The following is a 23951-nucleotide window of genomic DNA, read 5'->3' on the forward strand; positions in this document are numbered from 1 at the left end:
CCTCATATTCTAAGTGTGGGTACAAGGTCTGTTTGCTCATTCATTTGTTGTTGCTGCTGCTGTAGTTGCTTTTGTCTGCTCCCTTCATTTGAGTAAATTTACAAGTACACATTGAACACAGTCATATTAATTACACCTGTGAGGGAAGACAGACTCTTTAAATGTCGGGTGGTGTGGTTGTTTTTCACCCTAATGAGCTTTCACCACCCTCTCAAGTACATGCAAGGGGCTACTGGCATGCATTTAAGGATCTGCCACATCCTAAATAAATGCTAAGAAGTGCTCTGCCAACTCTATGTGTTGTCTTTCCAAATCCATAGCTATCCAACCAAGGGTTCCTAAGCTGTTTGGAAACTGCCCACTTGATACTTAAAGACTATTGTGTCTCACTGTGTGCTCCCCGATGCCAAAGTGCCAAGATGTCACAGATATGAGGCTCCACCCCAATTACTAATTAAAATTAAATCTCTAGACAGCCACAACTCCCACAAGTGGAAGGGTGGAGTGTGGAGCTATTTACTCATTTATCCTCCAGGCCAGGGACATTTTTCCAAATATGGTAACAGAGCACATCCACAGAGACACCTCTGACCCTCCCTCACTTCCTCAGCAATCCAGATGAGAAGAGCTCTAAATGCAAGTGCACTAGGAACTAAGAAATGGGAGAATTAACTCAGAAAAAGCACTGTGCTGAAAAAATGGCTAATAAACTAGCCTGTGGACTGCTGGGGTAGCACCTTCTTCACAATGTATAGTTACCTAGAAAATAAACTCTTTATGTTTGAGACTTTGGACTGTATCTCCTGTTCTCAGAGCTCTCAGCAATCCAGCTCTAAAAGCTGTATCCTCCTTCTGCTTGGGAAGCCAAGTTAAACATGTGTGATACCCACACCACGTACCAGTTACCAATAAAAAGGGGACAAAAAACAACTGAACAAACCCAAAATGGCTTGATGACATATAAATACAGGAGAGTGCTTTAAATCTGCCATCACATTTCTCAAAGTAGTTCAAACTTGTGCACTGACCCCACAGCATAGGGCAGTGAATACATCACCTGCCTCCTGAGACACAAAGATCTGATGAGGCAGTTTTTAGGCTTCAGAGAACGCAGAGCTAATCTGAAGAAAACAAAAGCTGCCTGCCCAACCTCACCCTTTTTCTGAGCACCAGTCGTATCACTTTTTAAAAGACTGTCGATCATATCACTTTTTGAACTCCATTCCCTTGTGCCTGAGCCTTATTGCAAACAAGAGACAGAGATAAGCGAATGAAAATAAAAAGAAAAGCTGGCTCTCAGATACCCAGGTGGAAAGTCCTGCAGAACAGAGGACCTGAACCCAAATCCCAGTAGTTTTAGTAGCAGTGAATTGAACTGAGGCCACTGATATAATCAGAAGTGACAGTGTAAATGTCACCGTAATGTGTGCTTTGGGGAGAGTTAAGCTGTAACAGGTACAAAGGAGAAATTTAAGTAAAAGCCATAAGTGTCCTGAAAAGACAAGATAGAGAGACAATAAGCAGGCTTCACAGGGTTCTCTCTCTAGAGGTTGGACTGCGAGTTTAAAAAAAAAAAAAGCCCACTTGGTTTTGTACATATAATTAAAATTTAAGGAGGGATGATGCAAAGAAATATGCAATCTATCTGAGGAGTCAGGGGTCTTAAAATTGTTCACTTAAGAGCAAGGGAACCATAGTTGCATACGAGCTCCCCAAAGCGTTTCTAAATGTTGTGAAAAGTAGTATAATTTAAGAGGTGTAAAACGCTAGCATCAACAGAAGTGCCTGCAAGGCAATGAAATCTAAAGAGCAGCACTAACCTGTTCAGGGTTCACATGGCAAAACATAGAAATCTTTTCCTTCACAGCCATTTCGATGGGCGTTGAACTTCGGCAGACAATCTGTCAAAGTCAATTAGGCACGGGTTAGCAGGCAGGAAGCGGGCTGTTCACACTGCTACTGGTTTTCAGGAGGACACTATGTTAATTTGCTTTCGCTGCAAGAGACTTGATCGAGTATGCGTTTCTCCATCCTGGGCGTTCCATTGGGCTAACTAGAAATTTGTCTGAACACTAATATAAGCAAGTGTAACCAAATTCAACACAAAAAATCCACCAGTAAGAAATATCAAGGCATGTTTAGTGAACAGAGTCAAGGCTCACAAATGTTACTTTTTTAAAACTACAAGAACACACCAAAGGTTGGCCAACTTTTTTCTAAAGGACTAGATAGTAAAAATTTTAGGTTCTGCAGGGCGTGCAGTCGCTGCCCTGACTACTCAATGGTACCGCCACGTGCAAAGGCAGCTATCAACACACGTAGACAATGGGTGGTAGCACGTCACAGTAAAACCTCCTCTACAGGAGGCAGGCCTGCAGGCCCTTACTTCCAACCCCTTATCTAGACCACTGTCACCGAAAAATCTCCCAGGTCCCACCTCTGTCTAAGGACCCAGGTGATCACATAAATGACAGGATGCTGCACTTGCCCAGATGTCAATGTGGCCAATGAAATGAGGCCCTGGAGAAGAAAAGATGGTCAATTCAGAAATGTGTGAAGCAACATCTGAGGGTGAGGGAATAAGCCTTCCCTGGCTCCCAGATACAAAAAGCTCAGTCACAGGAACCTTCTGAGAGCTAGAAAGGACTCACATGTTACAGATTAGGAAATGTTTCCTATTCCACGAACTTACCCACTCTCCTTACTCACCAGGTCGGGAGACAGGCCTAAGCCCCTCAGTGCACGGACACTGTTTTGTGTGGGTTTGGTTTTTTGTTCTCCAGTAGCACTGGGCTGAAAAGAAATGGGTCGCTGTCAGTACACTGGACATCTACCTCTTCTGGGAGGCGAAAAATTCTACCATTGAACCACCAATGCTCTTAGCTCTTCTGGGTAATAAATGGCTCCCTGGTTTAAAATGTGGTTTAAACAGTGGGGGGAAGGTATAGCTCAAGTTATAGAGCGGATGCTTAGTATGCACAAGGTTCTGGGTTCAATACCCAGTATCTCCTCTAAAAATAAATAAACCTAGTTACCAGCCCCCTGCAAAATAAAACAAAATGTGTAATAAACAGAATATCATAGGAAGACCTATAGGAGTTGCTGACTGCACAGTAATCTGGAAAGCTCACCTGTGGGACAAGGCTAACATGGATATTACAGAAATTCTCTCTTTTTGCTTTAAACTGGAATTGTCTGAACGCTTCCACAAATGGCATTCCTTCAATGTCTCCAATGGTGCCACCCAGCTGGGAATGGGAAAAAAAGGCACAAGAAATCAAATATCTTCTGTGGTACACAGCCTAAGAGAACAATTCTTAACCCACTAAGCATAAGAAATGAGGTCTGATGACTGCAGAAGAACAGAAGTTTGCAAATATACTGAAAATCACTGAACTGTATGCTTATAACAGGTGAAATTTATAATACGCAAATTAAACCTTACTAAAGCTGTTAGAAATGAAAAAGAAAAGCACTGTATGTTTAAGAGGGAAATGAAGCCATAGGAAGGGAAAATGAAGACTAGAAAATAAAAGACAAAGAAGGGATAGAGTATAACACAGCCAGGTAAACAGGTAAGAGAGAAAGCAGGACATCAAGAAGGGAGAAGTAAGTGAGGTCAAGGAGAGCTTTAAGAATGATCAGATGTCTATGTTTGTTAAGATTGCTCTGCCTACTGTGTGGAGGTACAGACTAAGTTAAGTAAATGAATCACACTGTCATTGATTCACTTGGATTGTACAGTCTAGTAAATCCCCTGCACACACCAAAAATGGGGTATCATTATAAAGCTCTCAACCAGTTATCTCACCGAGGTTGAAATAAATTTTTTTTAAGAAAGGAGCACTTTAAGAGAAGGGAATTCATAAGCAGACAAAAAGATCTAGAATATAGACCACAGAGGAGTGAGATCAGTCTGTTTCTACCAGCAGTCCCTAGTGGAAGGTAGAATTCAAATCCAGTGACAATATGAGAAAAGTGAGAGCCACCTGGCTCTGCCTGGTGTGAAACACTGAGCATTCTATCTCTCTCCATGAACACTCACACATACTCACACACACATACATCTGTACAGTCTCCTTGCAATGGTGGTACTACTAGAATTAAAACATGCTAGCTTTTTGAAACAAGTAGTACCGAAAGCCCTGGTAATATTCCTGACAGCATAATCCTTTGATAAATGTTAACTTAATTTACACTGTACTCCCAGTAAAGTTACTTAAGCATTTTACTCTAGACGAGGATAAAATTCACCTTAACCCATTTAAACTCACCATATTTAAATACTTAAAGATAACACGGACTTTTAAATTAATTCTTTAGCATCTGAGCCTCTAATACACATTCAACACCATAAATAAGGTGTTGGTGAGAATTCAAGATAACGTGCTTCTGAGGAGCTCAGAATTTAGCGAGGAAAATAAGGCAGAGCTAAAGAACAATAATCAAGAGTAAAATGTGAGCACTAAGTGAAATGACCTGGATGTTGCAGAAGAAGAGATCATGATGGGCCAGTCCCAGAATTCACCATCTTTCCTGGCTTCGGCTACTCGACTGGGTCAGAAAACTACCTGTAGCCCTGACCTGCCTTCCCAGCACCACTAGGCTTTGGAGCTAACTTGTCCTTGACACCTTGGATGGATCAATAAGTACTCAAACTTACCATGTCCCAACTGAATTCCTGGGCCCCACACCCCTGGGCCTGTTTGTCTGGGTACCTCCTCATCTCAGCAATAACATCTCCTCATCACCAATCCCCCACCTTTTCCTTACCCAGCCCAGTCCAGTGAGTCATACCTCCAAAACATTCTTGCAAATCTCTCCACTGCGATCTCCACTGCTACTACCCTAGGCACCCAAGCCAACACCATCTTTTTGCAGGGATTACTGCAATCATCTAAGCCAGGTAGCTAACTATGGCTGGCCGCCTGTTTTTATACTGGAAGTTGTACTGGCACAGGCCCCACCCATTCATTTACATATTGCCTACAGCTGCTTTGGCACCACAACGGCAGAGTGGTGTGGTTGGGACAGAGACTGTGTGATGGGCAAAATTAAACATATTTACTACCTGGCCCTTTACAGAAAAAGGTGGCTGTCCCCAATCTTAATGGCCTCCCAGCTTCTACCCTCTCCTGTCCTACAAACCATTTGTCAGACACCAGCAGAGTGACCTTTAAAACTCGGAATATGTCTCTCCTGTGCTTACACCTTTTAGTGGTTCAGTGCTTCGCTAAAAAAAAACACCTAAACTTTAAGCAGCCAACAAAAGGCCCTACATGATCTGACCCTTGCATATATCTCTAATCTCATCTCATGCCCCCATCCCCCACATCTGTGTGCTTTAGCCCCACCAGCCTTTCAGGTCCTCAGATGGACCATGCTCTTCCTTCCTGTCCCTTAAGCCCTCCTACCCTCCCTCCTCATCTACACCTATCTCCCTTTTATCCTTCAGCCCTGAGAGCTGTGTCCCCCTCAGAGAATCCGACCCTGACCACCCACCCTAAAGCACTCTGTCTCTGCCCTTCCTAGGAACACAGCACAAGGTGCCATTCTTTTATTTGAGTCCTTGATTCCCATCTCTCCATCCCACTAGCCTATAAGCCCCGTGAGGGTAGGAACTTGCCTGCCATATCTCCAGCACAAGCCCAGAGCCCTGCAGGCAGTACTGGGAGTTTAGGTTAGTGGTCAGGACAGGACAGAAGGGTCTCAAAATTCAATATCATCTCTAGGTCACAGCGTTCTAGTACCTTTTACCATAATTACAACAGAATCAATCTAAGAAGTTTCAGGATTCCACTGCTACAGAAGAAATTATTCTTTACTAACTCAGGTAACAAAACAAAATTAAAATTCAAGTCTCCTGGCTACAGAACAGATAGAAACATATGATCATTCTGTTAAGTGAATGACAAACTTAATTATGAAAATCCAAGAAATAAAACATGCAGTCAGGAAACTTGCAGAGGGTGAGAGGTGTAAGAGCTCACTAACTACAATGCACCAGAATCTAATGGGAAATTTTTTTTTAGGGAAAAAAGAGGTCTGCACTTAAACTAAATCATAAGAAAACATTTTCTGGTTTTTGATGAGGGTTGTTCTGGGAGTAAACAGGGAATCCAGAAAAGGAAACAAAACCTTTAAATATTATCTGCTTCCGCCCCCACATGGCCTACACTGGTACTGCATGCATTCTCTGACAATTTGGAAGGTCCCATTACCTCTCCTCTGTTTCCCCATTATCATCATTGTAATCAGAAACTTTCAGTATTATCGTTAGAATAGTTCTAAATTAATTCTTTGCCTGCACAACAGGGAAAGTATCACCCATAACAACATTTTAAGATCTATCCAAAGTGAAAACTGAAGCAGGAGCAAACAAATTTATGACATACACAATGTCCATTTTTGCCTTTGAGGAAAGGAATCTTTATCTGAAATCTTAAAAGTTCTCATCACAAGAAAATAAATTTGTAACTATATGAGATGATGGATGTTGACTAAATTTATTATGGTCATCAATTCACAATACATACATACATCAAATCATTATGTTGTACACCTAAAATTAATACAATGTTATATATCAATTACATCTCAATAAAACTGCAGGAATTTTTAATAAAAAGTAAAAATAAAAGTAAAGGAGTTCTTTTTGGGAGAAAAAAAAAGAAGAAAAAGGAAGAAATCTTTTATTCCTTTAAGCCAGGTGTAAATTATTTCAGGCTCATGCTTGGATGACTGCAAGTGATATGAATAAAGCCTGTCAGCTCCATTGGTCTGAGAAGCAGAAATCTCACCTGCAAAAAAAGGCTTTGGAGACATTTCAAGAGTTTCCACAAGCTTAAAACTGAATATCGGCCTTGGTGGTCCATCTCAAAAGCTAAAATTGTGCAAAATATAACTGTCGAGCATAACTTAAAATGAACCCAAAAAGATGCCTGACCTTGTGTCCAATAAAGTAAATACAAACATCAGGCTTATATTGAGAAAAAGGGGTTTTGCTGAGGACAACTTCTCACAGCATAAAAGCTTTGTTCAAGGAGGATTCTCAAAAAACAGCAGCTAGAAGAGCTGAGAAGATGAAAAAGTGTTAAGGCTCATCCCAAGATCAAACTGGGCTTATATTTTAATGAAGTTCAAGGGTAGCTCAATTACATTTTAAAAACTACATTTCCTCTTCTCATTTTTTGTGATTATTATTTTAAAATGTAATTAAAAAAAAAGAGCAGAATCAAGGAATAAAAGGCAAAAACAATGGTACACATGACCACTGAGAACTTTTCCTGTGATTAAGGTTAACAGTCTTAAGAAAAGGCTATCCCTTCACCCACAAAAACTAAAAGAAAGAAAAAAAAATCAATAGAAAACTTATAAAAATGTTCAGGTTTGGTCATTACTTTTGGGCCAGGGACCAATTCTTCTGGGAAAATGGACACACTTTGGATCCTTTATCTTTCCTGTTGTTTGAACAGCAAAAATCAGTGAAAGCACTAGACCAGTACTATCCAACAGAAATACGTGAGCTACATACATAATTTTAAAGTTTTTAGTTGCCACATTTGAAAAAGCAAAAGTAGGGGTGGAGGTATAGTTCAAGTGGTAGAGTGCATGCTTAGCCTGCACAAGGTCCTGGGTTCAATCCCCAATACCTTCTCTAAAAACACATAAATAATCCTAATTACCTCCCTCTCTTCCCACCAAAAAAAATTAATTAGAAAAATAAATAAATAAGTAAACAGGGGAAATTAATTTTAACACTATATTTTATATAATGTTAAATATCCAAAATATCCAAAATACTATCATTTCAACATATCACAATTTTTTTTACTTCATACTAAGACTTTGAAGCCCAGTGTATATTTAAATTCACAGTACATTTCAATTTAGACGGGCTACTTTCATGTGCCCAACAGCCCCACGCAGTGAGTGGCTACCATACTAGACAACGTGGTACTCTACAACAAATAACCATTGTAAACCAAAGGCATGAGGGCTTGTCCTACCCTCTGCAGCGCTTGAATAAAATCAGCCCTGGGCTGAACTGTAAAGATACTGAAACTGCTAAATGGCACCTTCACGTTGATACTAATAAGTGTTTTTTCAAAGATTAAAATAATGCACGCACGAGGTTAAAAACCAAATTGTACAGCAGAGCTTACAATAAAAAGCAAGAGGTCCCTATCCCACCCTTCCCTCTCCCAAGTCTGATTCCCCAAGGCACGCGCTTTAACTTCTCTGTTGGGATTTCTTCTGGTAGTTACCTCCGTATCTCTAAACCAAAGCTCATCCAGCTTGGCTCTTTCTTGACTTACCCATTTCAGACTCACTCTAAAGAATGCAGGTTGATTTCCTGCTGGGACAGATAAGGATGCAGCTCTCAATGGTGAATCCCCAGATCCCAATGTCAATGGTGAATTCTACTGGTTACTTTCCTAACCTAAGATATGTCTGCTTCTCTTTCAGTCAACTACTAACAATATCTGTGGCCCCTCGCAGTTTAAAATGAGGTTCTGCTCTCCCTCCTTCCCGCCAGCATTCTTTCACCCCCTCCACCTCCTGAATCCTCCTTCTAAAGCTGATGACACATTGATGCTTTTAAGGCTTCTCTAATGCATCTTGGGGATGGAGCCCCAAAACTGAAAATCAATAGAGAGTGACCGTGTAAGTCTCCTTCAGCGTAGAGTCAAGCTATGCCCTGGTTTACATCCTCCTCGTATCAGCTGTGATCCTTCCTGGAGTTTTTACCAGCTTTTCTCTTTTCTTGCACTATTTTGTCATTGCTTTAACTTGTTTGCAAACTATTCACTGTATTAGATACTAAATATTTTTAAGGAAAGCAAGCGTAGTTATACAGGCATGTTCAGTGTATGAAATTTCATCAAGCTATACATCTATGAGATGTGCACTTTTCTATGTTTATGTTATACTCTGATTTTTAAAAAATTATAAAGGAAGGATCTTCTCTTGCCTTGTACATTGTGAAGGAAGAAGTACCAAAGGGGAGAAAATTTTTTATGGTCCACTTATATATTTATATTAAGTTTGTCAACCACACTACTATAGTAGCATAATATATAATTAATATATTATTATTATATTAGTTATATAGTAGAATGCATTTATGTTAATATTATCAGCTCTACTATTAACAAAATGGATCTTGTGTATAGCATAATATCTATTTGCTAACAATGACAATAATAGCAGCTAACATGTTTGAGGACTTCTTAAACACCAGACATGGCCAAGTGCTTTTTATATTATCAAATTTAATTCTCACAACAACCCTGTTACTATCATCTTGTTGTAATTACAATATTACATTATCATATTGTTATAGGTGCATACATTGACGCTTTGAGAAGTAATTTGCCAAAAGTCACACAAGCATCTTAATAATGGCTAATAATTTTTAAGCACTTACTATAGATCTGACATAATCTAAGCACTAAATGTATCGGTTTATGTAATCCTCAAAACAGTATCCCTATTTAGCAGATGAATAAACTGAGGCACAGTGAAATTAAGCAAACTTGTCCAAGGTCACCCAGCTGGTAAGTGACCCACTGGGCTATGAACTCAAGCAGTATGGCCCCAGACTCCTAACCACTGAACCATACACTGCTCAGGGGTCATGGCAGAAATTTGAACTTGGGAAGGCTGCCTCCAGGAACCAAAATGTTCATTATTCTGCTGTCCTTTCTGGCAATGAGGTAAACTGACATTTAGATAAGGTACATGGTTGTTATTCCCATTCTGCACAATGAAAGGAAGGGACGCACTAAACAAGTGGCAAGAACAAATGCTATGCTCTTTCTTTAAACAGCTAATACTCACTTCTCACCTTCAAATCACCTCTACAGTCGAACTTCTCTAACTCAGTCTCTTTCTACTTTCAAAGTACTTTGCAAATAATTCTCAAATAGTGCTCAGTAGAATGCATTCTGCGACTGATTCGTCCCCACTTGCAGACTACTGCATGCTCAGCCCAGGAGTGCTTACTAGGTTTAAGCCAATCTCGCCCACTGACTTGTGACCACAAGAGCAGGGACCATCTATATCGCTCCCTGCCATAATCCCACCTCCTAGCCTGGTGTCCAGCACACATGAGGCCATCTATACATGTTTGTTGAATGAATGAAGATCAGATACTTAAAAACCCAGAAGGATATAAGTTCATAAAGAAAAGTTCCATGCTTGCCTCAATAACGCATATTTGGGGCTCTTCCTTATGACCGTCCACGGGCACCATGGCTTGATTCATAACCCACTCCTGGACAGCATCAGTGATGTGAGGGACAACTGTAGAAGGAAGTAATAATTAGCACAAAAGCTTGTTTCACGGTCATGGTCATGAGAAACGAATGTATTAGTGTCTTTAGACCTCCCAAATAACCTGAAAGCCCCCTCGCAAATGAAACAAGCCACAGTTCTCATCTTATTATCCATCTCACTGAAATTAATATTATAGATGCAATATAGATTTAGTCATTTTAATGTTATGCCATTTCTCTTGAAATCGACCAACCACAGAGAACAAGAAACAGCATAATTACCTCCCCCCAAAATACAAAACCTAATTACCTCCCCTCAAAAAAAACAAAATAAAATTACCTCCCCCTCAAAAAAGAACAAAACCTAATTACCTCCCCTCAAAAAAAAACAAAACCTATTACCTCCCCTCAAAAAAACCAAAACAAAACCTAAGTACCTCCCCCTCAAAAAAACAAAAATCTAATTACCTCCCCTCAAAAAAACGCAAAACAAAATCTAATTACCTCCCCCTACAAAAAAATAAAACCTAATTTCCTCCCCCACCAAAAAAAAAAAAAAAACCCCAGCAGAAATGACGTCATCGATGCAACTACAAAACACCTCGAAGGCCAACTAAAAACTGTCAGGAGGGATGCCAAGAGTGCTGAATGCTGGAGTCCAAGGGGAAGAATGACATCGAGCGGCCCAGCCCTGCAGACGGTGAGCAGCCCTCTAGCCCGTGGGGAGGGGTCCACTCAGAGGGTGCAGACGAGGTCTGAGGCCCGAGGCCCGAGGCCTGAGGCCTGCGTACTGACCGGAGGCCTGCGGCTGCTTAATGGCAACAGAAGAGGCCAAAAGACATCTCCACCAGTACAAGAGGCCCGGGGGGTCCCTTGGGTGGTGGGCAGGCCCGCAGATGCTTATCTCAGCCGAAGTGACAAAAAGATGCAGCCAACTAACCTAATCCACGAAGCAGGAAAGTTAGCCTCCGGGAAGCTGAGCGAGAGGAAGTCGTCTCTGATTGGTGCGTTTGGTACAACCCACTGCGCATGCCCAGCCCAGCCCCTTTACGGGAGGGCGGGGTAGGCAGGCTCTGCCTCCAGGTAGGCTGCGCCCGGATCCGGGTCCAGGTTTGGGGCCTTGCCCTCTCCCCAGCGCTGGGAAGTAGCAGGTGTGAGTCAGCAATTCTCCCTCCCCGGGGGTCTTCCCAGGGCCTACACTTGGGGGCAATCTATTAAAAAGCACAATAGCTGAGAATCTAAGCCACACCATCCAGTTTCAGCAGTAACATAGCTAATCTTTTGATCTTCAACCGTCCAACTTCTTTATCTGCTTCTCAGCTGCTTTCCAACATGAAAGTGATTTAAAGGAGATGGGGAATTAGCACATTTACCCTACCATGTAGGAACGTATGAATACAAGGTTGGGTGGAGCGGGCCCCTGAGTTTCTCTTGCAGGACGAAGGACAATCAGAATCGTACCCCCCAGGGAAAGGGTCGGTGGGGAAAGGGTCATATCATGCTGCCCTCCAGTTCAATCCCCCAGTTCAATCCTCCAGTCCCTCCCCAACGCTGTCCTTCTTCAAGGGGGAATAATCATCATCCATGCAAAGATACAAGAAAAAAGTAGGAAAAGAACGTATTAAATAAAGGACGGACAAAACAAGCCAAAATAAATCCATACCACAATCAGATGTGACATGAATAAATGATAAATAAATAGTTCCCCATGGATTTTATAAATAAAAGCAAAATGGGAAAGAGAAAGAGGACAGATACATGAAGTAAAGAAAAGAATATTAGTAAAAAGAAAAAAAGTGATGAAAGTACAATCAGGAACATGGTGGATGAACTTGAAACCTTTGAGGAAAATAAAAAATAAAAGATTTGTATGGTAACTAGACTTATCATGGTGATCATTTTGAAATGTATAGAAATATCAAATCACTGTATTTTGCAACAGGAACTAACAAAATGTTGTAGGTCAGTTATACTTCAAAAACTAACAAACTCAGGAAAAGAGATCATATTCGTGGTTATGAGGGCAAAGCAGAGGAGGGTGGGGAATGAATGAAGGGAGTCAAAATGTACAAACTTCCAGTTATAAGATAAGTAAGTACTAGGGATGTAATGTACAACATGATAAATATAATTAACACTGCTGTATATTATATATGAAAGTTGTTAAGAGAGTAAACCCTTAGTTTTCATCACAAGGGAAACAATTTTTTTCTGTTTCTTTAATTTTGCATCTCTATAAGAGTTGATGGATATTCACTAAACTTACTGCGATAATCATTCCATGATGTATGTAAGTCAAATCATTATGCTGTACACCTTCAACTTATACAGTGCTCTATGTCAACTATATCTCAATAACACTGGAGAAAAGAAAAGAAAAGGAAAAGAACACAGGGATCTGAAAAGTATTAGAGCTTGTAGAGTGCAGGGACCGCCTCATCTTCAGGTCTATTTTGAGCAGAGTGTGCATGCTCAGCACACAGGGCCCCCTAATGTTTGTGGAATATAATACCTTGTACAGTTTTCCCCAGGTAATCACCACGCCTTTCTTTATTGATCACATGTTGATATATCTTTCCAGTGGTGATGTTGTTGTCTTTATAAAGATTAATATCCAAAAACCTTTCATAATTTCCAAGATCTAAATCAACTTCTCCACCATCGTTTAAGACAAACACTTCACCTGGGACAAAAAGACAATGTAAAAATTAAAAATTTGCTTTAGTAGATTATTTTTCAAAGATGAGCACATTATATTAAAAAGCTGGTAAAAGACTTATTTATAAACCATATTCTATCACCATTTCCTTATTTTGATAGGAAAATTTAACAATTCGATTCTATCTATGAAAATGCATTGGAAAAATTCTGGTATTCTATTATGGTAGTTTTTAAATGCTTACTGACATTCTGTCTTCAAGATTTAGCTTTTCCAAACTTATTATATACCATATGAAAAACGGACTATAAACAGCAATTTTAAAAACAAATAGCAATTTGCTTCAAAGCATCAGTATTCTGGACTCTGGAATAGGCATAAGAAAATTTTCATGAATTCCCAACTTGGGTAAAGTCACAATTAGACGGACAGTAGATGGAAAGCAAAGCCCCTGCTAGCCCACGGGGCAACTTGGTGAAAGTGAGGCCAAAAAGAAAATGAGCAATAAGCCACCTGCACAACAGCACCACAAAGAAGGCTATAAATGAAGGCTGAATCACACTACGAGCACTTCCATTGACTACTGGGCATGCCTCTGAGTCTCCAGCATTCCTTGAGGACATTATTTGGGAGTCCAGTATTCCAAAGCCATCTTGTAGGAACTGAATCTCTCCCTGATTAAGGAAATTCTATCACTCCTATTGGTAGATGTTCACAGCATAAAAAGAAGGTTGGCTAGCTTCTGAACCTAATCAAAAGCCTTTTATAATCTCATTTATGTCTCACTCATAAGGTTCTCATAAGGTGTGGTCGGAAAGATCTCTAATTTTAAGGACAAAGAGCAAAATGATGAAATTGCAATATTTTCATATTTCCCAAATTCCATTTTCAGTTCAAGTTCTACTTTCTCATGTTAATCTATCAAAAAGTCTTTGTACTTTGATCCTCTTAACTTCTGACAAATAGGGGAAGATCTCTGAAACCTCTTGAGTTAATTCAGGCCAAATCCAGTTTGGCAATACTCCAGATATATGACAAAGGTCTTGAAATTTAGATTCCTAAATTTTAAAAGTAGTACCCATTATCTTCCTAGAAGAAAAAGAAAAGCTATAGATAATGACTTCAAAAACAGGGTTTTTTTTTCATTTAATGCAATTATAATAAAAATTCCAACAGATTTTTTTTTAACTTGACAGTGACACTGAAGTTAATTTGGCAAGGACCTACTCTATAGCACAGGGAACTATATTCAATTTCTTGTAATAAGTTATAATAGAAAAGAACCTGAAAATATATGTATATATTATGTATGTATATGTATAACTGAATGGCTTTGCTGTATACCTGAAACTAACATTGTAAATCGACTACACTTCAACAAAAAATAAAACTAAAAAAAAAATGGCACAACATAAATAAATAAAATTAACTTAATTTGGAAGAAAAGCATGCATAATTACCAAAACAAAACACACCAAAAAATAAATCAAAATAAAAGCCCTTATAAAATAACAGTGAGTAAAGGAAGACTGAAATATTTATGTATACATATATATTTCAATATACACAAATATAGAACAAGATAACATAAACAAATGCTACAAAAAAATCAAAATATCCAAAAAAGTCCCTACTACATAAAGGAATTTAATATATGACTTAAAAAAAAAAACAAAGATATCATTACAAATCAAGGTAGATAAAATACACAGAAATAAACTCCAAAGAAAAGTGTAGGAATTTGGGAACTATGCCCATAAAACCTACCCACTCTAGTATATACAGATCAATTGTTTTTTAGATAAAACTAAAAGCTATCTGAAAGATAGGTCAAATGTCCAAAAATGACCCAAATAGACATCTATTTTGAACTAATTAAAATATAACTTGTACTTGAAGTAAAACCATTTTCTAAAAAAAACAAAGAAATATATAGGCTCTATATGAAGAAAACTTAAAAACTTGACTTCAGGGACATAAAAGAAGGTATAGATAAAATGGAAGGCACTTATAAAGTTCCTGAATGGGCCAGTCAATATTTTCAGTATTTAATTCTTCCCCAAGTTAATTCATAATTTGAAGAAATTTTTGTCCAAAACTCCAAAGTGATTTCTTATAAAGTCTGATAAAATGACTCCAAAGTTAACCTTGAAGACAACTAACATTTTGAGGATAAAAAAAAGGATTAAAGGAATAATGAGGTAAGTCCCTGACCTACTTGATACTAAAAAGCTGCAGCTATTAAAATGGTAGGCAGAAGTAATCAAAGAGATCTGGAACAGGACAGAATACAAAGACAGAAATTTAGTATGTAATTAAAGGTGGTATTTCAAGTCAGTGGAGAAAGGATGTAATCTTTGATAATTGCAATAAGGAATAGTTGACTAATCAGAAGAAAATTTAGGGAAAAAAAACTGTTACATCCTCATCTCCCATCAAATTAAATTCCAGATATATTAGCAGTGTTATAGTAAAAGCAAATGATAGTGATCATTTTGAAATGTATAGAAACATCAAATCACTACATTGTGCACCAGTGCTGTAGGTCAATTATACTTCAAAAACAAACAGATCCAAAGAAAAAGATATCAGATTTGTAGCTACCAGAGGCAAGGGGGTGGGGCGAGGAGAAATTGGATGAAAGTAGTCAAAAGGTACAAACCTCCAACTATAAGGTAAATAAGCACTAAGGCTATAACATACAACATGATAAATTCAATTAACACTGTTCTATGTCATATGTGAAAGTTGCTAAGAGAGTAAATACTAAGAGTTCTCATCACAAAGAAAACATTTTTTTCTATTTCTTTTATTTTGTATCTATATGAGATGATGGATGTTCACTAAACTTATTTTGTATGTAAGTCAAACCATTTCATTTTGTATGTAAGTCAAATCATTATGCTGTACACCTTCAACTTATACAGTGCTGTATGTCAATTATACCTCAATAAAACTGGAAGAAAAAAATAAAATAAAAGCAAATGAAACTCTAAAAGCATGAAAAGAAAATACAGATGAATATTTAAATATTCCTGAGATGGAGAAGGTTACAGGTGACATCAAAGGCAGAAACCATAAAGGAAACAGTTGATACAGTTAATCACATAAATGATAAATTGAAATTGATCAGCAGTGAACAGAGGTAATATTAAGACAAATTGCAAACAGAGTAAAAATATATACATGTGGTAAATAGAGGTTAATATACTCTACATAAAGTATTCTTGAAAAATCATTTTTAAGAATCCAAAGAAAAATTGGCATAACACATGGCATTAGTCAACTTTGCTGCCTACCAAACAACCCTAAAATCTCAGCAACTTACAAAACATTTATTGATTTCTTCCTCGTGTTATGGGGGAGTTAGGGGTCAGTTGTGAGTCTACCCTGTGTCTTCTTATTCTAGGATCCAGCTTGAAGGAGAAACCCCTACATGAGGCAGGCAGGTCTCACAGCAGAGGGCAGAAACACAAGAGAGACTGGCCCAAAGCATGCCATTGCATTGAAAAGTCCTGCTTCAACAAGGCACATGTCATAGTCACTAATATCCTATGCAGCAAATCACATAGCCAAATAAGGTGACCAATCTCTCTGGTTTGCCCAGGAGTAAAGGGGTTGCCAGGATGCAGGACTTTCAGTTTCAAAACCAGGAAAGTTCCAAACAAATCAGGAAATTAACCATCCTACAAGGCCAAAGTCCAAAGTCAGTGGGGCAGGGAAATTTTCTCCACAGAAGCTGGGTGGTAGTTTCAAACAAATACACCATCTACTATAGACTTAAATAAGCCATTCCACAGACAAAAATGAAAAAAAAAATCTAACTAAAAATAATGAGCGACCTTTTTTTTTGTTTTTTGGTGTATTTTCAGGTTAGTAAAGTTTAAAAAGAATAGTATTCACCAAAGGTATAAAGATATTACCTTTAAAAACCTGAAAAACATACCTACCTATCAAAGCAGAAGTTCTGTACCTAGGCATTTATGTTAAAAAAAAAAACATTTTAAAGATTTCCATCACAATGTTGTTTATAATATCAATAAACTAGAAATTATTTGCTATTATTGTACAGATTCTGTGCAGCCTTTAGGAGTACAGAATATATTAAAATGTCCACAATAGATTAAGTTTTAAAGTTAGATTAAAAAATAGTATGACTCTAAGATTCAGTTCATTTAAAGCTCAAAAATAAGCAAAACTAGGGGAGAGCATAGCTCAGTGGTAGAGCACATGCTTAGCATGCACAAGGTCCTGGGTTCAATCCCCAGTACCTTCGTTAAATATATATATATACCAAATAGTTACCTCTCCTCTCTCTGAAAAAAAAAACAAAACTAATCTACAATGTTAGAAGACAGGATAGTGGTTATCCTGGTTGTTTGAAGTGGAGAGAGACTAGAAGGAGCATTTTTTTCTCTCCTTTTTCAGTTTTATTAGGTACAATTATTACAGTTCGACTGCACATACACATTATATTGCATGTAATGGAAGGAGCATTTTAAAGGGGGTTTCTGTTTCTTGATCTGAGTGCTGTTTACACAGTATGTTTATTTCATCAAGTAGTACATTTTTGATTTATGCACCTTCTTGCTTGTACATAAAAAGTTTAAAAAGAAAGTAAATGAGGGCTGGTGCCTTTTTAAAAATAATTAGTATACACATCAACATTTCAACATTAACAATAATTATTGTAAGTGGTGGGTGCTTTTTATTTTCTTCACGTCATTCTATATTGTCAATATAATTGTCAATATATTCTATATTGTCTGAGCATTCCTCTTAACAATGAAATGTTAAGCAAAATATATCACCTTTATGAGAAAATAAAACAAAACATAATCTAAGGTGGGGAGGGTATAGCTCCAGTGGTAAAGCACATGCCTAGCATGCATGAGGTCCTGGGTTCAATCCCCAGTACCTCCATAATAAATAAATAAACTTAATAAATAAACCTAATTATCTGCCTCCAAAAAAAAAATCCATACTACAAAAAGTACAACAAAAATGGAATCCTCACACACTGTTTTCCAAAAGGGTGGATTAATTTGGAATGTCATCAGCAATCTGAAAAATGTATCAGTAACCATGAGACCATTCACATATGATCCAGCAACTCTACTTCGGGAACTCGATCCTAAACAAATTACCCAAAATACAAGGAAGAACTGCAATTTAACCCAGTGCTTTTTAATGGGGGGAAGTGATTTTCTTGTATACCGTGCTCATATGGTGAAAAAGTGCCCGCATCGATGTTTATATACGGGTCGATTTTGATGGCAGTAACTCGGAGTCCACATGATTTTAAAATTGTCCCAATGCTACTCGCAATGATCCCTTTACCGATGCCCGAGATGACCCCACCGGTGACCAGGATGTACTTCATTGGCTGAGAAGTGGCTGGGTGCCAGCACCCAGATATAATCTGAAAGGTAATAAAATTAAGGATCAGAGAAGAGAAACATTTTCTCAAACCAATAAAGCAGAGAGCATGTTAAACCAGAATTTCAAAAGCACACAACATTTTTTCTATCTAAACTAAATATTTGAAACAAAGTCTTCTAAGTTTTTCATTCTCTTCGATATGCAAGAAGCTGTGGATACTTTCTGAAAGCAAAGTGTCTGGCTCCATTACCCTAATTTTACATTTACCCCAACTCTGTCACATGACAAACTTCATCATAAGAAGCCAAATTTCTCTGGGATTCAGAGGCATGGTAAAAAATTTTAAGAGATCACGCTCTGGAGTCAGATAAGTCTGAACCAGTTGTACCTGGGCAAGGTACTAATCCTTTCTGTGCCTGTTTCTTCATCTGTGGATGGAATAAAAAATACCATTCCCTTGGAATATTATTCAGCACTAAAAAGAAATGAGCTATCAATCCATGAAAAGACATGGAGAAAACTTAAATGCATGTTACTAAGTGAAAGAAGTCAATCTGAAAAGTCTACATACTTATGATTCCAACTATATAACATTCTAGAAAAGACAAAACTATGATGACAGTCAAAAGATCAATATTTTTCAGGGGTTAAGGAGGAGGGACAGATGGATAGGCAAAGCACAGAGGATTTTTAGGGCAATGAAACTCTTCCCTGTGATACTGTAATGGTTGATATAGGTCATTATACATTTGTCCAAAGTCATAGAATGTATAACACCAAGAGTGAACTCTAATGTAACCCATGGACTTGGAATGATAATGATGTGTCAATGTAGGTTCATTGACTGTAACAAATGTACTTCTCTGGTTCAGGATGTCGATAATAGAGAATGCTGTGGGTGTGAGGCAGGGTATGTATGGGAACTCAGTACTTTCTGCTCAGTTTTGCTGTGAACCTAAAATTGCTCTAAAAAATATTTTTTAAATCAACATTCAAATATACCAACATTAAAAAAAAATCTTGCAGGTGGTTGTGAGGATCAAACAGGCTAAGGCATAGATCAGAAGTCAGGAAACCAGGGCCCACAGATCACATCTGGCCCCCTGTCTGTTTTTGTATGCTCTCCAAGCTAAGAATGTTTTGCATTTTAAATGATTAAGAAAAGATCAAAAGAAGAATATTTCATGACACATTAAAATTGTATGAAACTCAAACTCTAGTGCCTATAAATCAAGCTGTATTAGCACAGAGCCATGCCCATCATTTACATGTTGTCTACGGCAGCTTTCTTGCTACAAAGGCAGAGTTGAGTAGTTGTGAAAACAGAGACTTCTGGCCCGCAAGGCCTGAAATATTTACTATCTTTTACAGCAAATGTTTGCTGATACCTGGCTTAGAAGGAGGTCAAAACAACTCCTATATTAACATATGGTAAGACCTTAATAAAAGTTAGCTATTCATGTCACTATTAATAATAACAAATGTATCTTCCTTAACTAAGCATATGGAACACTGAATCTGTTTCCTTACCCATCAGTTTCACCAGGCAGAAATATTCAAGAAGGAAAAAAATATGTATATTATGTCATAAGGAAATTTTATTTGACTTTTATGCTGCTGTCTGAGTCAAACTCTTTTGTTTTAGAGGCAGACAGGAAGCCCAAGAGCTACTTGGTTTTCTCTACTGTGAGTACTACTGTTTTTGCCTTGAGCATGTACAGGGGCCTTTGGCCATTTCACCCTGCACCTGAAGGTGAGCCTTAAAGGCATCGATTTGCATGATTCTGGCAGCCAACCAGCCAATTAACACTATCAACATAAAATTGCAGCTGCAAGACAAGAGAGTAACTAACAAAAGCTAATAACTCTAAATCCCACTTTTCACTGTAATTCACAAAAAAATTTAAATATCTGGAAATTAAGCACAAATGCAACCAGGGAAAAATGATTTCAGTTACCCATTTATCTTACTTGTCTGTCTTCCTCAAAGGAATGCCCATTCTGATTTTGTAGTTTCCTCTACTTTCCAAACAAACTACCTTAACTTCAAAGGTGTAGAGTTATCTCACTTCAGAGCTATGAGTTCAGTTCCAACTAGCTGACCACCATCAGGGCAAGTAAACTGAAGCCATCCAAAATACACACATGTCCCATGGCAAATGGCTTCCTTAAGTCCCTGGGCCTGCCTTTCTGTACACAGTACAGTTGCTCATGTTCAATGCCACTGTTCCTCTTTACTGGTCACCCGGCCATCCACTGACTGGAGCCAGAAAGAGATTCTCAGTCTGAACCCAGAATGTTTCTCTGGTAGATCCAAATGTATCTGAATATTCATCTCTTGCCACTCCTACTAGCCCAGGTAGTTTTTATAATGGTAAAATCATCACAGTCCACTGTGGATTTCCTCTATTTTGATAAATACACTTCCTCTGGAGACAGATTGCATTCAAACGCTGACTCTGTCACTTACAGCTATGACCCTGGGCAACTTTTTCAACCTTTCTGAACCTCGATTTTCTCCACCTGTGCAGTACACAGAAATAACACCAGTGCCTGCCTGATAGAGTTGTGCAGGCATTTACAGAGAGCACCCGATGCTAAGAGAAGGTTAGCTCTGACTTTCAGAGCCACCTACTCACTGATTCAGTCAGCTCACAAATGTTTATTGAACGTCTGTTACGTAGGGGAGCAAAACTTGCCACCCCAAAATGTGTCTCTTTGGCATGAGGACAACTTAGGTTGATTATTTTTAAGAAATGGAAGACTGAAGACTCAAGAAGTCTTTCTTTTTTACCATCCCCTTTGCTGCCTAAAGAATTTAGGTAAAGGGCCTGTTCCTGGAATAGACCTATTACCAGAGATTTCTTCAAGAATATGGGCGTGTTCCCAGGCTCTGGGAATGTGTGGGTGAACAAAAAGTCAAGGTCCTTAAAGTTAAAATAAATTAAAAAAATTTTAAAGGGGGGAGGGTATAGCTCAAGTGGTAGAGTGCATGCTTAGCGTGCACAAGGTCCTAGGTTCAATCCTCAGTACTTCCTCTAAAATAAGTAAATAAATAAACCTGATTACCTCCCCTCCAAAAAATAAAATTAAAATAAATAACAAATAAAAAAATAAAAACGTCAAGGTCCCTGCCCTCTTGGTCTTCACTTTTCATGTGGAATGAAGGGGCAAATAAGTGGTGCTGTAACTACCTTATTCTGGCACTGTCACATTATTAAAATGACTTCCAATTTATAAAAGTCAGCAAAATAGAAAAATGCCATAGAAAACTGGAGTGTATTCATGAGAGTTCACATTATGTGGATGTCAAAAAGCCTAAAAATCTTTCATATAAGAAATGCTTATGTTATATGAACAAAGCAGGATATAAAATTAAATATAACAGCAAGATACAAAGTTAAATATAACATATCATCTATTCTTTTTCAATTAAGACTGGTCAGGAGGTGAGGTATAGCTCAGAGGCAGAGCGCATGAGCAAGGTCCTGGATTCCATCCCCGGTACCTCCACTTAAAAAAAAAAAAAAAAAGACTGGTAAAATTACACCAAAATGCTACATTTTAATATATTTAGGTGTTTGGGCTGTAGGTAATTATTAGTTTTCTATAATTTCAAAAGCACAAGTTACCTTTTTAAGTACGTCAGATATTTTACTAAGTCCTTCTTGGAAATGTAACTTAATACCAAGGAGACACCTAGTCTTTTCTACCTCTTTCAAGCAAACAAGTAATTTTGAAGCAAAATTTTAAAACAACAGAAAAATACAGGCTCTTCAGCTGCTTCTCGAACTGGGATGTTTTTTCCCCTGTGAAGACCACCAGTCTACATGTGGTCTTACATGCAGTGAGCAGAACCAATTGTCTGTAAAAATAGAAGTATGTAGGCTGTCTGCTGTCCATTGAAACATTACACATGCGTAATTTTAAATTTTCCAGTAGCCATATTAAAAAAGTAAAAAGAAACTGATTAATTTTAGTAATATCTTATTTAACCCAGTGTATCAAAACTACTATCATTCAACACATAATCAATATTTTGGTGAGATAATTTACGTCCTTTTTTTTGTACTAAGTCTTTCGAAATTAGGTGTGTCTACTTACGACACATCTCAACTCGGACTCGCCACATTTCCTGTGCTCAAGAGCCTCACGTGGCGCGTGGCTACCACAGTGGACAGTGCAGGCCACAGCAGCTAAAAACCTCGGAAGCACCAAAAGACACCTTCTCAACGACTACCGTTTAAAAGTAGTCAAAAACAAGAGAGTACTTACTGAATGATGCCATTTTATGAAGTTCTAGAACAGGCAAAACTAAGCCTTAATGGAAATCAAAGGGCATGGGGGTGGTGTGGATTGACTCGAAAGGAGCAAGAGGGAACTTTCTGGAGTGATGGAAATGCTCTACGTTAGGGTAGTGGTTACTCGGGCGTATAATTTGTCACATCCCCGACCTGCACACTTAAAATAAGGGCATTTTATTGCATGTAAATTACACATCAAATTTGGAAAAATTGTTGCAAAAAGAAAGCTATGTTGTAGCCTCAGCGGACTTAGGCTCCCCGCGCCCTCACCAGCTCTGACCCGGGAAATGCGAGGGTCCTGGTTTAACCAGGGCACTGAACGGGGGAGGGGACAGAAAGGCCATTTCACTCCGCGCGGGGCTGCACTTCCGCCAACACCAGCTCCAGGCTCCTGGGGCCCGGGAGGAACGGGACGGGGGGTGCGGCGGGCCCCAGCGCCCAGTTCCAAGGCCAGGGGCGCTGAGAAGCTCAGCCTCGGGACCTGGCGCTCCGGATCATGGGCCGCGGGCCGCCGGCCGCCGCAGGGCGGGCTCTCATGGTCCCGACCGCTGTCTGCCCGCGGGCTGCGCCCGCGGGGTGCGGGGACGCGCGCGGCGGGCGCCCTCTGAGGGGACAAAGGAGCCTGGTCCCACGTGCGCGCCGGAGGCCCGGGCAGGCGGGGGATTACCTGTGTCGCGGTGGTGGCGCCGAGGGTGGCCGATGGGGACGGTGGGCTCCGCCCCGAGGCCTGCCTGCGCTCACCTGTCCGACTGAGAAGGGGGCCGCCGCCAGGGGGTCCCAAGTCGCCCCAGGGTCCTTCCCGCCACACGCGCGGGCCTCGGGGGTGCGCGGCGCCCTCCTAGCCCACCTTCCCCTCTTCTGCCGCCGCGGGCCCCGCTGACTCACGCTGGTGAGCTCGAGGTTTGCACCCTGGTTTGTGCAACGCTCCGAAACAAGCGCCCAAAAAGTGACTCTTCAGGCACCGGCAGCTTCCCGTCACCCTCCGCCCTGGACGCACTTGGCCCCAGGCCTGGCTCAGCCCGGGGACTGCTCCTCCCCTCCGCGGCTCGCTGAGCACCGGCACCTCGGGGACGCGGGTGAACGCCACGTTCCCGCGCCCCGGCCCCTCGGCACGCCCAGACCTTTCGCCGGTCCTCCCGTCCCGCTCTCGGCCCTGGAAGAAGTTCCTCGGTCACAGAGAGATCCCCTACCGCGCGCCAGCGACTGCAGGGGCGCCGAGAAGAGAATGAGAAACCGACAGGAGTCCTGCTTTTGAGGGGTTCCCAATCGGGGGGGGGGTCTCCATGTCCTCTGGAATCAGTAAGGTTCCTAGAACAGTACTCATGT

At 39.7% G+C, this 23951-nt stretch overlaps 1 protein-coding gene across 5 annotated transcripts in view; it reads right to left on the bottom strand.

Moving 5' to 3' along the window:
* The window catches only part of CTPS2 (CTP synthase 2), a 95945-nt gene extending 72196 nt beyond the window's left edge, over window positions 1-23749 (bottom strand). The window contains exons 1-7 of one of the 5 annotated variants that reach the window (XM_072956285.1): window positions 23511-23749; window positions 18157-18361; window positions 12793-12963; window positions 10208-10308; window positions 3132-3248; window positions 2710-2793; window positions 1821-1901 (exon numbers count right to left, since the gene is read on the bottom strand). In XM_072956285.1, coding sequence (XP_072812386.1) covers window positions 1821-1901; window positions 2710-2793; window positions 3132-3248; window positions 10208-10308; window positions 12793-12963; window positions 18157-18322 — 720 coding nt within the window. In that variant the 5' untranslated portion in view covers window positions 18323-18361; window positions 23511-23749. Of the gene's footprint in view, window positions 1-1820; window positions 1902-2709; window positions 2794-3131; window positions 3249-4797; window positions 4873-10207; window positions 10309-11220; window positions 11282-12792; window positions 12964-18156; window positions 18362-23292 lie in introns of those variants that run through there. The other 4 variants (XM_072956284.1, XM_072956283.1, XM_072956286.1 and 1 more) reach the window with 4 other exon arrangements.
* Window positions 23750-23951: the final 202 nt, after the last annotated feature.

This window comes from Vicugna pacos, chromosome X (assembly GCF_048564905.1).
Source record: "Vicugna pacos chromosome X, VicPac4, whole genome shotgun sequence".
Lineage (NCBI taxonomy): Eukaryota > Metazoa > Chordata > Mammalia > Artiodactyla > Camelidae > Vicugna > Vicugna pacos.